Source organism: Lotus japonicus, chromosome 1 (genome assembly GCF_012489685.1).
Source record: "Lotus japonicus ecotype B-129 chromosome 1, LjGifu_v1.2".
NCBI lineage: Eukaryota > Viridiplantae > Streptophyta > Magnoliopsida > Fabales > Fabaceae > Lotus > Lotus japonicus.
The window spans coordinates 16901594-16917309 of NC_080041.1; the positions used below are offsets into that span (position 1 = coordinate 16901594).

The 15716-nt window shown below is 35.3% G+C and overlaps 2 protein-coding genes across 2 annotated transcripts; one reads left to right on the forward strand and one right to left on the reverse strand.

Moving 5' to 3' along the window:
* The first annotated feature begins 3176 nt into the window (after positions 1–3176).
* LOC130733889 (U-box domain-containing protein 4-like) lies at positions 3177–8815 on the forward strand. The gene is made up of 4 exons (XM_057586174.1): positions 3177–3559; positions 4845–5125; positions 6095–8110; positions 8208–8815. The coding sequence occupies exons 2-4, from the start codon at positions 4850–4852 to the stop codon at positions 8265–8267; spliced, it is 2352 nt and encodes a 783-aa protein (XP_057442157.1). The 5' UTR covers positions 3177–3559; positions 4845–4849; the 3' UTR covers positions 8268–8815.
* A 1264-nt stretch (positions 8816–10079) lies between these two features.
* Positions 10080–15469, reverse strand: LOC130733890 (peroxidase 4-like). The gene is made up of 4 exons (XM_057586175.1): positions 15094–15469; positions 12552–12743; positions 11493–11661; positions 10080–10763 (listed from the first exon to the last, which is right to left on the reverse strand). The coding sequence occupies exons 1-4, from the start codon at positions 15325–15327 to the stop codon at positions 10366–10368; spliced, it is 993 nt and encodes a 330-aa protein (XP_057442158.1). The 5' UTR covers positions 15328–15469; the 3' UTR covers positions 10080–10365.
* Positions 15470–15716: the final 247 nt, after the last annotated feature.

Below are 15716 nucleotides of genomic sequence, written 5' to 3' on the forward strand. Positions count from 1 at the left end.
TAAGAATTGTTCTACTCTTTATAAATACTTATTTAATCATATTTTTAGTCAATATAAGACTTCTCAACAATATCAATTTCACTAGGTAACTTGACTGCAAGTCTCATTATCTTTACAATTCTGTTTTTCCTTTTGGAGTAGTAGTTTTATAATGAGATTCAAACTTGGTAAAAAACTAAAACACAAAATGAAGAAAACTGAAGAAATTTAAGTCAACTTGGAAACTCTAGATATATTGGTAATAGGAGAGATAGAAGGATCATAAAGCATACTATGAGAAACGCATGCTTTGAGAACTATATATGATTTTATTATAGAATTGGTGCTGAAAATCACATGAATAGATGAATTCTAATCTTCAACAATTGGCTATTGCACGTGGGGGGAATATCACCATTTGACTGAAGCTTAGGTAAGTCTACAAGTCTGTGCCATGATCTCAAGGATGTGAAGTAGAGATCTTAGAAGGGAGACAATTGAGACATAAGTAGATGTAGTTAATTTCTGTTCCCATGTGATGTGAAATTGAATGTAACAACTAACATGTATAGATCTAACTCATATTCCATTCCTTTCCATTATATTGTTGTAATTAGATTCTCAAATTCTATTCTTTATATGAAAAATGAAATCTTGTCCTCTTGTTTTTCTTTTGATTTTTTTTAAATGTCGCATTTTTTATTTAGTTAATTCCTATTAGTTAGAATATTAGTTGGTTCTGTTGGGAGTGCTAGCACGTTGTGGAATCTAGAAAAAAAAACAGGTTCTAATTTGCTACAATATATTGCTTCACTTAATCTTCATATAGTAGCCAAAAAGAAAATTTAAAAACAACTCTTAGATCCAGCCAAAGTAATTTACATTCATTATACATGCAATTTAAAGGGGATATAAAAGATTGCTTTCTTTGTTACAAACTTGAGTTTTAGGCAATTATTGCATTTCACTTTTTCTTTCATTTCATTTCTATTTGTTTATTTTTTATGTTTTCATATATTCATCATCTATCATATCACTCATCCATATTCATTATTTTCCTATTTTATCTAGATGAATATGTGTTTAATGTGTAAACACAAGTTTCCTACAAACATATAGCATGCGATTCGAAAGTGTCAGGCTCGAACGCTGAGATTTTTAACAAATTAAAGATTTTTAACCACTGCTATTGTGTATATTAAAAGGCTATATATAATTCTATATGACCGCTAACCTCCTTTCATATTGTAACACAATTTTTTCTTTAAATGTGGTTATTTCACATATATGGACCTAAATAGTCTTAATTAGGTACTTACTTGAAAAGGCGTTATATATGTATATGTTTAACACACAAATAAAGAAACAAAATTTTAACGCATGGAGTTTAATGAAAATCCAAATATACGTAAATTAAACACATGTGTAAGTGTGTAACAAGGCTTATAGGAGAACCCTTTGTCGTTTGGTCACCAAAGAATCAAAGAAAAAAAGTGTAGTGGGATAGTTTTCTTGCACTATGAAATTGATCTATTTAAGTAAGGGCATGCAATCTTAGTCAATCTTTTTACCAACAAGATCTCACAATATTCCTTGACGTGTGAAACTCAACCTGAGCAAGAGTGTGAAAGAGTAGGTCTAGAAATTAAAATAAGTATTATATAAGATAGCTAATGTATATATAGAATGCTCCATATATATTATTTATTTTCCCTCTTGGCCTCTTCCATCTCCGTTTTCATTTTGTGTGGTATTTTTTAGTAGAAGATGCATGCTCTCATTTTTCATGACATAGACCGACTTTGTTTTATCACGGTTGCTTGAAATATTCGCATCTTTGGTTCTTTAGTTATTACTCAACTTCCTATTACTTAAAACCTCACTGATCAATTTTCAAAGCTTTGGAAACAAAGCATCGTCATGCCAAACACCCATGCATTATCCATTAAAAAGGCATGAGAGTTTTCATTTTATTTTGTGTCTTTAAGCAGATCAGAAAGATATAAGAGATTTTTATACCACCAAACTCATGAATGTAACTTCCTTAAATATTTGGAAATGAAATTTTATGTTTATGGTATTTTCACCCGACTTGACAATAATTGTCTTAGTCTTAATAAAAGATAAATTAAATGTGATTAAAAGAAAAAGAGAAAGAGAAAGATTTTTTAACACGCAAGTTGAGAGACTTGGTGGAAATCATGTCATATTTGAACTGACATTAATTATTCATTTTAGAAAATAATCAAACTGATATCGCATTTATGTGCGGTTGACAACTTCTAATATGATATTAAATGTCATGTAAGATAAATATTTGCTTGTGAGCATTCCCATATACATGTATATTGAGATGATAGGTCATTGGATCTATCTGTGATTAAAATATAGAATAGCTTTGTTTTGTCAAAGATACATATCTATTAAAGCAATCACATGGATATAACTATCTATGCTAATTTACAATTAGTCAAGCTGCGTCACTGTAGTTAATTAGAGTTCCTTCTCAGTGACGGGGACAGCTCACAGCATGCATTGTATTAATGAGTCCTCACATGGAATCCTTCACTACAATAACAATTGATTTGGTATAGTTTAATCTTGCATTGTAATGAGCCAAATTCATCTGTTTTACTCATTTATTTGTTAAAATGAGATTTTATATTTTGAAAAGGTCTGATGGAAAAATTAATTTAATTTTAGAATAGTGTGTGTAACCTTCGTGATGTGGAGAAGGATTTAGTTGAGGGTTTGATCCATAAACTCTGTAAGTATTTAGTCGAGTTAGAGTTCAATTCAAGTGCGATGTGCACGGAGAAGGATTTGTTGGAGATGCATTAACCACTTCTGAGAGTCTCGAAATGATTAATCTCATGACTGTCGGCTGAGAGATACCTTGGTGCAACTAAAAGTCTAAAATAACTTAATTAATTAGGAAAGATAAATAGAGATAAATCCTAATTTTTCATGCCTACAAAAAATTGTCATGACATACAGCTCAATAGGTCTAACTTGCCAAGTATGGATTTGGGCCTACATGTGAAAAATTAACCAGCTGAACATAAGATAGTAGGAAAGAAAATTAAAATAAAACATGTTCCTTTCGGCCTAGTGATTGTTCCTTTGGGCCTTGTAAATGGAAGCTACCAAATTTATCATCTCACAATGAACGTTGAAGTGTTTTCAGTCAGGTCAAAGTTCCAACTAAAATTCAATTGTTCCAACATTGACTCTGCATTTTCCTAGTTAATGACCAGCTCTGCAACATGACCAAAAGTTGAGGAAATTCCAAGGCTTCAATCAAACGCATTGTTATAATGATAAATAACATTCCATATATTGAAAAATTCAAGGCTTTGACATTTTTATATTTCATTGAGACAACAACATAATTTCATGCTATCTCATACCTTAGGTTAAATTCCCCAAAATTCCACAATTATTTTACAACCACCACCAGCTCCTCCCATTCCCACGGTGGCCTGAAAAACCCTGTGGCTGTTTTCCAGCTTCTCCTTTCTCTGATAAACTCACAACCAACTGGGAATATAGCACTTTACCTTTCCAACCCCTATTTCTGGTAATTCATATTTCACCAGTTTCTTAATAAATTTTAGTTATTATTTATTGAATTTAACTTTGGCACCATATTTCATTAGTTTGTAGTTGCATTGTTATTAAGTATGTGATTCTGTTAAGTTTTTAATTCTGCTCCTTCATCATGTGTTGCATGCTGTTGCCTTTCCTTTCTTGCAGCATTTTATTGATGTTTATCAGTGAATTCCGTTGACAGAACCTAGTGTAATGCCATATGTTTGTGCTTAAAACTCAGAACTTTAACTTCCTTTGTTATATTGTTAATTGCAATGAACTAATGGTTGAGGTCAAATAAGTGAATTGATTTTTAATCAAGTGGAGCCATCTAAGTTGAGGTCGAGTTCCGATTTTAGAAACCAAATTACATGAATTGAAGTTGAGCTTGAGGCTAAGTCTGCCTATGTCGTGCTTCCTTGCCAGTCAATGCATACAGGGTCCCGAGCCTCAGTACAAGCGGAGGGTTGTCTTACGCGATCGACAACAAATGTCAAACTTTGTTGAATGATATGAGATTGATCAATGATAAGATAAGAAAATGAATGTATTAGTGAGAAAGTAGTAGTAGCAGTTACTGAGAAAAAAATGACAAAATATCACCTAAGATGATTTGACCATGTTGGAAGAAGACCAATAAACACTGCAAGAGAAGTTGATGAGATGGAGAATAGCCTAGTTAATAAAGGTAGAGAAAGACCAAGGAAAACTCTAAGTGAATCTTCAATATAGATTTAAATGGCCTATGTGAGATTGAGAACATGGTTTCTGACAGGACACATGAGTGCTGTTTTATCAATTTAGTCGACCTTACCTAGCGTGAATAGATTTTTTCTGTTTTCTGAGTCATGTAGAGCCTGTGTTGCTTTATCCTTTCTCATCTGGTATTTCATGTTCTAGGGAGATCTTTGTGATTTAGATGGCATTTTTTGGTTCATCTTATAAGGTGGGTGTGAGACATTGTAAGCTGATACTGTTACAATCCAGTGATAGCATATGTTACTTCATTCGCATATTAGTACAATACTGTCTGAATTATTACATCCTATGACTCTATTGTATTGATCTTTGTTGGATATGACCAGATAGGAAATGATATCCATAAGCATGAGTCCCCTGTTGGTTAGGTGCTAGACATGGATCTCCATTTCTTATAATATCAAGTCTTATACATTGCCTCTATCCTATGGTATCCTAGTTAATGCAATATCTGGAGCTTTTTTATTCCTGCCCTATCAGAACTACATGACAATGAGTTTTTTCCACTGATGCAGGAATTATGGAGATATCTGTGTTAAAGGCGCTCTCTAAAGGCATATCCTCATTTTTGCATTTATCATCTTCTGGAAAAATAAACTCAGAACTTGTATCAAACTATTATGAGAAGGCAGAGAAGATGCTGAATCTTTTGAAACCAATTGTTGATGTCACTGTTCAGTCTGGTTTAGCTTCTAATGAAGAGCTTAGTAAGTTATTCAAGGAACTTGGTCTGGCTGTTGATGAGTTGAGGGAGCTTATCGAGAACTGGCATATATTATCTAGCAAATTTTACTTTGTAAGTCTCATTGTAATATCTAAATCTTAGATTGTAGATATAGGTGGAACATGTATCTTGGTTATTATTTTAACAAAAAACAAGCTGAACTTACACTGTGTGGTGGTTGTCCTTGTCATTTGCTAAGTTAAGCCTAGATCCAATTTTAGGATAGTGTATTTTTCTGTTTTAAGGGGAGCCTTGGCTCAACGGTAAGTTGTTTCCATGTGTCTGTGGTGACGGGTTTAAGTCCTGGAAACAGTCTCTTGTGTATAAAACAAGGCAGGGCTGCCGGCTGCGTGCAGTAGACCAAATGGTCGGATCCCGCGCATGCGGGAGCTTTGTGCACTTGGCTGCCCTTTTTTTCTTATATTTTTCTGTGTTTGGCAAGGTGATCATACTTTTTACTTCTGTCACATATAGAGGAACAGAGTTATGTAGACAAGCATGAGTTGCTTTTCCATCTTTTGTCACCACATGCTGCTTCGTTTCTTATGTTCTTTGCTTCGCTCCTCCTCTCTCGGCATTACTTCATTTTGTTACACTGTGCTTAATTAATGATTTTCTTTGTACTTAATGTTCACCCAAAGTATAGTTTCTTCTTATCAAGTTTATCTATTTAGCTCTTCACTCATCTGAGGTTACATACATATTAGGAACCAGATACCACTCTCCTTCTAACTGCTTCCTTAATCTTCACCTCCGTGAGGGATATGTGATTAGTTTTGAAATGAACAGAGGGCTAGTATATTTGCTTGAGTTGGATTGCCATCTAGTATAGAAATACAATATGAGTGTTTACTTACGGAGCAAAGACCACTTGTTGGAGCTTATGTAGTGCTTTTCTAGTTGATAAGCTCCAATAAATGCTTTTTGGTCTGCATCCAAATGGCATCTATGTAGTAGTTTCCTGGCCATGACTGCTTCTTAAACATGTTTTTTTACTTTCTATGTTTTGATTCTCACTATTTCCTCTTTTTTAATAACTAGGTTGTGCAAGTTGAACCCTTGATATCAAGAATTCAGGTTTCAGGGTTCAATATCTTAGAGCAGCTGAAGGTTTCGCAGCAACGTCTCCCCGATGATTTGGGACCTGAAACTTCATCTGCCATTGAAGAAGCCATTATTGAACAACTGGAAGGTGCAGGAGCCAGTTCAGAGGTGCTCGCTGAGATTTCCGAGAACCTTAGCCTGAGGTCTAATCAAGAGGTTCTAATTGAGGCTGTGGCCCTTCAAAAGTTGAAAGAGAACGCTGAACAATCTGAAAAGACCGCAGAAGCTGAATATATTGATCAAATGATCTCTGTTGTAACTCGTATGCACGAGGATCTTGTTATGCTTAAGCAAGCTCAGAGCTCTTTCCCAGTGTCAGTACCAGCTGATTTTTGCTGTCCTCTCTCTTTGGAGTTGATGACAGATCCAGTCATTGTAGCATCTGGGCAAACCTATGAACGGGATTTCATCAAGAAATGGATCGATCTCGGGCTAATTGTTTGTCCAAAGACACTTCAAACTCTGGTTCACACCAACCTAATACCTAACTACACTGTAAAGGCATTGATTGCAAACTGGTGTGAATCAAACAATGTGAAGCTTGTTGGCCCCGTTAAGTCCACAAACTTATATCAACCTTCTCTCCTTCATGAGTCTATGGAGTCTGATTCAATCAAGGAATCACCTGTTATAACTTCATCAGGTGGAATCAACCAAGAGGGATCATTGTCATTGCATTCCTCGTTAACTTCAGAAGGTTCCTTAAATGCCATGAGTAATGTGCAACATGCGGGTTCAGATGATGGGTCTGACAGCTCAGATGAAGAGAGTATGGATTCAGCTGACCAATCTTCAATGTCACCATCTAGAAGGGAATCTTCCAATGCCTCGAGCGCAGAAGTATCTCAATCCCATGTTAGAACTGCTTCTGATTCCAGTGCACTTTATAGTGAAAATATTCCTGAAGGCATAGAAGGTGATAATATGCGGTCGGCCAATTCAGTTGGCATTGAAGATACTTCTGGGGAACTAAATCCAAGGCCAGATACAGCCGCCATGCCAACGCCGCAGAGAGAGCCTGAGATTTTATCTCAACTGCCGGAGCCAAGGTCTCAAAGGCAATCTGTGTGGCAATGGTCTTCAGAGAGATTCCCTCCTAGGACAGTATTATCTCCTCCTGTTGAAACAAGAGATGATCTTTCTGATACTGAAGCTCAGGTTCGGAAATTGGTGGACCAATTGAAGAGTGAGTCTCTTGATACTCAGCGAGAGGCAATAGTTGAGCTCCGCCTTCTCGCTAAGCAGAATATGGATAATCGAATTGTGATAACAAATTGTGGATGCATTGGCTTATTGATTGATTTACTTCAATCAACTGATCCAATAATCCAGGAAAATTCCGTTACAGCCCTTCTTAACTTGTCAATCAATGATAACAACAAAACCACAATTGCAAATGCTGGTGCAATTGAACCTTTGATTCATGTCCTTAAGACGGGGAGCGCAGAAGCCAAGGAGAACGCTGCCGCAACTCTTTTCAGCTTATCAGTTGTTGACGAAAACAAGATTAACATTGGGAGGGCCGGGGCGATTGAACCGCTGGTTGATCTCTTAGGGAAAGGAACCCCTAGGGGAAAGAAAGATGCTTCCACTGCTTTGTTTAATTTGTCGATTTCTCATGAAAACAAGGACCGGATCGTGCAAGCGGGTGCTGTAAAGCACCTAGTAGAGTTAATGGACCCTGCAGCCGGAATGGTTGATAAGGCGGTGGCTGTTTTAGCAAATCTTGCAACCTTACTAGAAGGAAGAAGATCAATTGCTCAGGAAGGTGGGATTCCCGGTCTGGTTGAGGTTGTGGAATTGGGTTCGGCTAGAGGGAAGGAGAACGCAGCGGCGGCTCTTCTACATCTATGCTCTGACAGTCACAAAGTTTTGAACACTGTCCTCCAAGAGGGAGCTGTGCCCCCATTAGTAGCATTGTCAAAGTCAGGAACACCAAGGGCCAAAGAGAAGGTATGAGTTCTTTCTCTATGGTTTCATATTTTAGTTGTCTTTTCTTTTATTGCTATTGTTACATAAAGGGTTGATGAGTTTTGTTTTCTATATACAGGCCCTGGCTCTTCTTAATCAATTTAGAAACCAAAGACATGGTGGTGCTGGAAGGGCTTGATTTTGGATTCCCAACCTCTTGAGCCAACCAAATTTTTTGAAATAACCCATACAAAACATCTTTGATTAGCACATGGACATTTGTTGGCCTCTGCAAACGGACGTTAGCACTTCAAGATAAAAAAGTGAGCATATCTCTTCTGTGGATTGGGATGAAAGGAACGTCAACTGGTATCCAAACACACACATATAGTTCACACATAATGTATGTAAAGGTTATTGTTGTTTATACTTTCCTGTAAAGAGGATTAATTGTGCCCTTATGTAAAAGACCTCTGTGATGTGAAGATAAATTACCCTTGCAAGTCTAGATTTTGTGTCAGGAAGAAAATTCCCCCCCCCCTTCTTTTTATACTGTGCTTGGGCAAAATGGTTGTGAACAAATAGTTTTATTTGGTTTATTGTGTGATGTCTTAGCTGTCCCTTTCAGTGAGATTGGGTTCTGGATATTTTCTTCATTCTTGAATGATTTTATACCCTGTAATGTTTGATAGGAGGCATTTGAAAGGAAGAAACTATAGATAATGGGAGACTTTTAATTTCTTTGTATGCAAATTTTGTACTAGTTGCAACTATTACATTCTCTTAGTAGAGTTTTGAGTTCATCAAACATGTAAGTGTTCACGTTTCACAGTTCTTCCTATTTTACATTTTTACTCATGATGATGCCAAGACTTTCCTCTCTTAGAATTGCTAGGAATTTGTTATCATCAGTTAGAGTCTTAGAGAGCTTGATTGATAGCTTTGTGATCATGTATAATGTATTTAAGCATTGATGTACTCTACTGTATTCACTCCTTCAATGAATAAAATTTCAGTTTTCTCTTCTCTGAATTCTTTCTTGAAACATTAGTTTCTTTGGTATGATATCAGAAGTTTTTGTGCCTTCACTGTTATCTCTGATCTGAAGAAGCATTTCTTTCTTGCTTTCATCTGTACCTCTTCAAAACTCAACTTATTTTAATCTCTTTCGCTCTTCATGCCTCAAAACTCAAGGTTTTTGTTCTTCATTGATTGAGTAATCAGTTAGACATTCCAAACTCTGTTGATTTTCAAAATTTAGAGTTGGGATTATATACTCTACATATCTGAGTTAGACATTTCAAACCCCCAACCTCTGGGAACTATTAGATGACATGGCCAAATTTACTTAATGAAGAATTTGATTTGCTAAAATAGCTAGGGATAAAAAATGCACAAATGCAATATTCAAGAGAACAAAATGAAATTAAGCCTCCAAGTATCAGACCTAGGCTTAATTTGGTTTGGTTAGAAATGACCAAGGAAGGGCTATTAAAGGTTTCTACTGTAATATGGCTTTTTGTAGCATTTTAAGAGATGAATTGTGGGGTGCTTTAAAAGGAGGCTGAGTATTCCCTCAAACCTGCTCGGAATTTCGGATCCTTGTTGAGATGGACGCCAAGATTTCTCCCAACCTTATCACAGTTAGATGCTCATATGTTCATCCTTGTGCTGATCTTATCAAGCATATTGTTGAGCTAGCCTGTGTTGCTAATGAGATCAGTTTTCAGCATGTCTACCGTGAGGCAAATGGTTGTGCATATCATCTTGCTAGCTTGGGTCAATACACAGGAAGTAGTTTTCTATTTTAGTAGTTTTCCTCCTTCCCTGATATATTTTCTTAGGAATGATGTAGTTGGGGTTCACCTGCCCAGAATATGGTGTGATTTGTTTTATTTTATTTTATTTGGGCTTTAGCCCTCCCAGTTTTAAAAAAATATAAAATTAAGCCAAAAAGAACATTATTTTTAATATAGCATTGTGGTCTGTTAATGAATTCAATGCCAAAAGCTATTTAAAGAAATATCTATTCAGTTCAACTTGTGGGTACAACAGTAAACACATCCTTAATGACAGTTTCTGTCAAGGCATTACTTTGCACATTATTCCTTACAAATAACCTGAGTAAAAATTAAATTGAACTAAACACCAAAACATTTTATACACCAAGAGGAAAACACCATTTTTTTCCCAAGGCATGAGAAAACACATAAACATATCAACTAACCAAAGAACACCACCACTTTTGGGGCATATATATACCAAGAAACACACACAATTGACTTGATTTTCCTCCTCTAATTTGCTCTTCTGCAATGCTTCCTAATCTGCCCATTTAACCCAGTTAAAGGGTTGTTGTTTCCCATCTTAATCATTGCATTAACAAAGTCATTTTCAAAGGCCTTTTGATTGTTGCTGTAAGTTATAACAAGTGAATCTGTGGATCCTCCACTGAATAGAACCTGGTCAGAATGAAGGAGCCCCTTTTTGTTGATGAGGTTCTTGTAGTACAAGTTGTCAAATTGGTTTGGGGTTTTGAAGTCTAGCACAGCTACATTGTTGTCTCTTATAGTGCCACTAGTACTTGGACAATTCCTCTGCCTTGCCTGGGCAAATAAACTGTTGATGTTGTTGGTCTCATTGTATACGCGTTGTCTGAAGGTAGAGCACTTGGCCTTGCCAATTGTGTGGGCTCCTGAAACCACAAAGTAAACATTGAATTAATATAATCAACATGACTATGATCTCCTATCTGGGTTCCCTGTAATCCTAAATTCACACATTTAAGTGATTCGAGCTCTTCAATCAAGATTGGGCAGCTCACATCATATGGCTCAATTAAGCTCAAAATCTCAATTTGTCCACTCTTGATCAAACCGCACACATTTGTTACATTAAAATGAGTGAAAAAGAAGAGAAAATAACAGAAAGTTAGAAAAATGAGAAAAGTGGTGTATATATGATATGATATTATATAATGAATTTACTGTCAATAACAAATCACTCTTGAGACAAAGTAGTGACTGAAAGTGAGAATTAAATGGTATTCCTGTTTTATAACCGTAGAAAAGTATTAAGAGAAAACCAAAAGTCAACAATGTCATCTATAATATCGATTGGGTAAACATGATTTCCCTTTCACTTTACATTTTTTTGTTTTCTCTGTAAAAGTTAGGCTTTAAGCTTAGAATAAGAGCATGGCATGCAGTGTACGTGGTTGTTTAAATGTCACACATCCAAGTCCACCAGATGGACCACATATGCAAATATCATTAACAAAAGGACACATTATTAACAGAACAGTCATATTTGAATGTGTCATCTCAATAACAGGAAAATAATGTAGCATAATTACAAATCCATAATGGACGAGAGAATAAGAGAGAACCAGTAAAATTTGATTAAGAGAGAAAATGACACATACCAGATAAAGCAACCATGTCTTTGGTAGAGAGGCCTTGAGCTTGAAACTTTGAGATGAGATCGCTGAGGGAAGAAAAGGGAGATGGGAGCACACCACTGTTTGCAGCGTTGAAGCTGGCTGTCTTGGAATCCCTTCTTCCAAGTTTAACGTTCCAATATGGCCCTCCAAGCTGCAATATACAATGATTAAATTAAAAAAAGAGTTCAAATTGATTATGAAGACAAGTTTCTGTGAGTAATTTATATGTGCCAGAGTTGACTCCGAGATAGGGAAACAAAGCCAAACATGTTAAAAATGTATATATGAGAACTCTGTGTACCAAATTAAAAAGAAAAAAAAAATCCTAAAGAGAGCCCCTCTTTTTGTCTTGGACAGGTATCTCACACTCCTTGAAGGAAAGACTGATTCTGTTGAGGAAACTGTTAAAAATTCTTTCAATAAATGACATTTTCAAATTCGTTATTGTATCCAGGGCCGGCCCTGGGCCTGTGCAAGCAGACCCACAGCCCAGGGCCTCCAAAAAAAAGGGGCCTCAAAAAAAAAATCGAATACTTTTTACAGCGTTTTTCCTTAAAAAAGCGCTGTAATTAGTCCATCTTTTACAGCGCTTCGTACCCCTGTATACTATTTTACAGCGGCTAGAGGTCCAAAGCGCTGTAAAAGGCATTTTTTTGGTTTAGTATACCTATTAAACTTTCTCCAAAAAAAATTTAGGGGTCCATTTTTATTATTAACCCAGGGCCTCCAAAATGTCGGGACCGGCCCTGATTGTATCATCAATCACCCCTATAGAGGTTTAGCTTGTCTGCTAGTAAACCAAAATTTTGTTGGTCAGTGAGAGTTCCCTTAAAACATTTGCCAATGATTAAAGGAAAAAAATATATATTTATAATGAATTATACTATTCTTTACATTTTTTAATATCTTAATAACTGTCCTTAAGCGAGTCATTAATTACTTATTAGTTATCAGTTAAAATGAATACATACTTAAGGACCTTTAAGCAAAGCAGCTAATTCTCAATTTTGTTAAGCATATTTAGTATGGTGTTGAACTTACAATGGCAACAGAGTCACGAGCAGCAATGGCAACAACATCAGCACATGAAACCACACCAGGGCACACTGCCTCCACCTTAGACTTTATGGCATCAATGACATCAAAGCCTCTCAGAGAATTGCTGTTGGGCAGTGCAGTCTTCTCTCCTTTGAAGGAGGAAGTGTCATCAAGTAGTACTGATCCATCACAACCCTGTTTTTCAAAGCAGCACCAAACAATCAATGAGTTTTTTTTTTGCTTCTTCGGAAGATCAAACAATCAATGAGTTACGGAAGTAGAAGTATTTTAGACATCAATATATATGATCATCAACATTAAATTTACCAAAAATCCATAAACTAAGTTTATTTAAGTGCCAATTTTATTCCAACTCATTAACAATCAATTGTTTTCCAATTCACCACCTGAAAGACTTGCCAAATTCATTACTTATGCAAAGTAAACTAATTGAAAATAAAAATAGAAATTACTGTGTTTTTAATTAAAATTGAGAATGTCTCAAATGATAACTCAAGTGGTAAAAGCTGAAGCACATATGGGTTAAGGAGGAGAGGTTCAGGGATCAATCATTGGAGAGTTAAACGCTTTAAATTTGTTATAATATAATATTATAGAGGGACTTAAATTTCAATATAATGTGAAGTTTTAAATATCACTTTTTTTTTGGTGAAGAAGTTTTTAAATATCACTAGATACACATATTGGAGCCTATGGACCGTGGGCTGAAATTCCTACATGTGCCATAAAAGAATGGTGCATAACTGCATATGATAGAGCCATTGGCTCAGGTCATTTTACTTCACTTTCTATTACACATAGAATATGCTATTATTGGCCGTGTCACATCATTCAATAATAAGACTTGGTGAAAGAGACAGGAAAGAAAGGAAAACACATATCTCGTTGAAAATTCTCTCTTGACTTTTCAAAATTTGTACTTTTTTTTCTTTCTAGGTTTTTTTAAGGGAGTTTTATCCTAGTAAGGTTTTAACGATGCCTTTTTTGTAAGGTCTATTTTCTTGGAGGTATTAGGGGGGTAGTTTCGGCTGTTTTAGGGTCTTTGTTGGTTTTCCTTTTTTTTTTTTTGTCTTTCTCTTCATCTATCCTCTTGTATTGGGTTGAAGCACCCCTTGTGCTTCTATTCAATATATTTCTTATTGCCTAAAAAAAACGTATCTAGGGTTGAATTAGTAAAACTTCATTAAAGAACATAATATTACAAATATTTATTTCTAATTTAGAAAGATTGCTTAATTTTTTAAATTAAAGTTCTTCAAATTGCAAATAATACGTGATATTCTCACAATATATAACAGTGACAACCACATCACATTACGATTATATTGTGTTTGAAAATTACAGAAAAAATAACAATTTGTAATTCAATACCACAACCACCACAATACAGCAAAAATTGTAATAGTTGTACTAGAACACGCCACATGATTGTTTGTTTTTTTCCTAATCTATAGAGCAGATTTAGATAAAAAAAATTGTTTTACAAAATTTTAAAATAGTATATAGTGGTCCATTAATAATTTTTTTTTAAAGCAACTGAATCAACATATTAAGAAGAGTGTGGCATAGAAGAAGCCAAAACATTAGCATCCACAAGTGGAACAACATCGAGTGACACCTCTTAAATCCAGACAGACCCACCCAGGATAGAAAATGCATGCCAAGCTAGATAGTCTACAACTGAGTTACCGCAACAACGCACAAAAACAACAGAAACTGAATCAAAATGAGACACTAAATTGCGACAATTATATATATATAATATAAATAAAAGATTATGGATGAGATGTTGAAGGTGAGTTATAATGAGTTACATTCAAACATTCAATGAAAATTTAACACAGTTATATTCACTATAGCAACTGCCATATGTATCACAATATCTGCAATACAAAATTATTGAAGGGATAGAAGTTACTAAATTAGTTTAGGAGTGAGAATTAGCAGGCCAGCAACAATTAGAGCCACCTTTAATTGTCCAAAAATTGAGAATAAACTAGCAACAATTTAAATCGTCTTTAGTCATCTAATAAAGAAAAACTAGATCAGTAGATTAGAGGCCGGCGGTTTTAACTGTCTATACCCGCCGCTAGTGTGACCATGCAACTCGCGGCAATTGGTCAAAACTGATGGTAGGATGCATATATAGCAGCTGTAAATTTCACGGTGCACGTTCAACTGCCGCTAGTGACACTTAGAGGCGGTTGCAACGACTAAATACCATATATAACTGTCGTCGATCCTATGTTTTATTGCAGTGATTGTAATTCTAATTTCTAAACCACATGCAATATGATCATTAAGTGATACAGGTTGCTAATCTTTTCAAAAATTATGCACCAAAGTCAAGTTTTTTACATTAATTATATATATGTAATTAACCCAATGGAAAGCAAAACAATTACTCTTGAGCAAAGATTATATATAGCCTTAGTGTATATATAGTTACTCTTTAAAAAAAGGTATATATATATAGCTTTAGAAAATAAAAAGCTTCAGAACTTAGAGTTAGAGTAAAATTTACATTGACAAAGCAGTCATGGAAGAAGAGGCGCAGGAGAGAGCCTCCCATGCGTGGTTCATTAGCCACAGCAGAATGAACAACAGATTTCACAGCATTGAAAACATTGGGACACTTCTTAACATAGAAGTTCTCAGAAAGTTGAGCAGAATTAGAACTCCCCATAAGCAACAACATGAACAAAGACAACACAAAAATATTGGCTGTAGAAGATGATGAAGAAGAAGAAAGTGCCATTTTGCTAAGGGAATTGAAAATTTAGAAGATGGATGGATAGGCTAGAATTACACTACAATATATAGAGAGAGCTAAGGTGACACAAAGAAGTATAGTGTGCGGCCCTATGGCAACTCACTCTCACCTAATCCTCGATGACTAGACAGATTATTGCATGGCATATGAAACTTCTCTAAGGTGGATTGAATTGACTCGGTTATATGGATATGGAAGATGCTGATAACTTATTTATTTTTTGTAATAATTTGAGAAACAATTATAATGCTTTTTTAATTTGTAATATAGATATAGATATTCTCCACACGAGACAACCATATTCAAATTCAATACATTCATATTTCCGAGTTTTCATATATAATCGATTTTTTTTATTCAAGTTTTAAAATTGG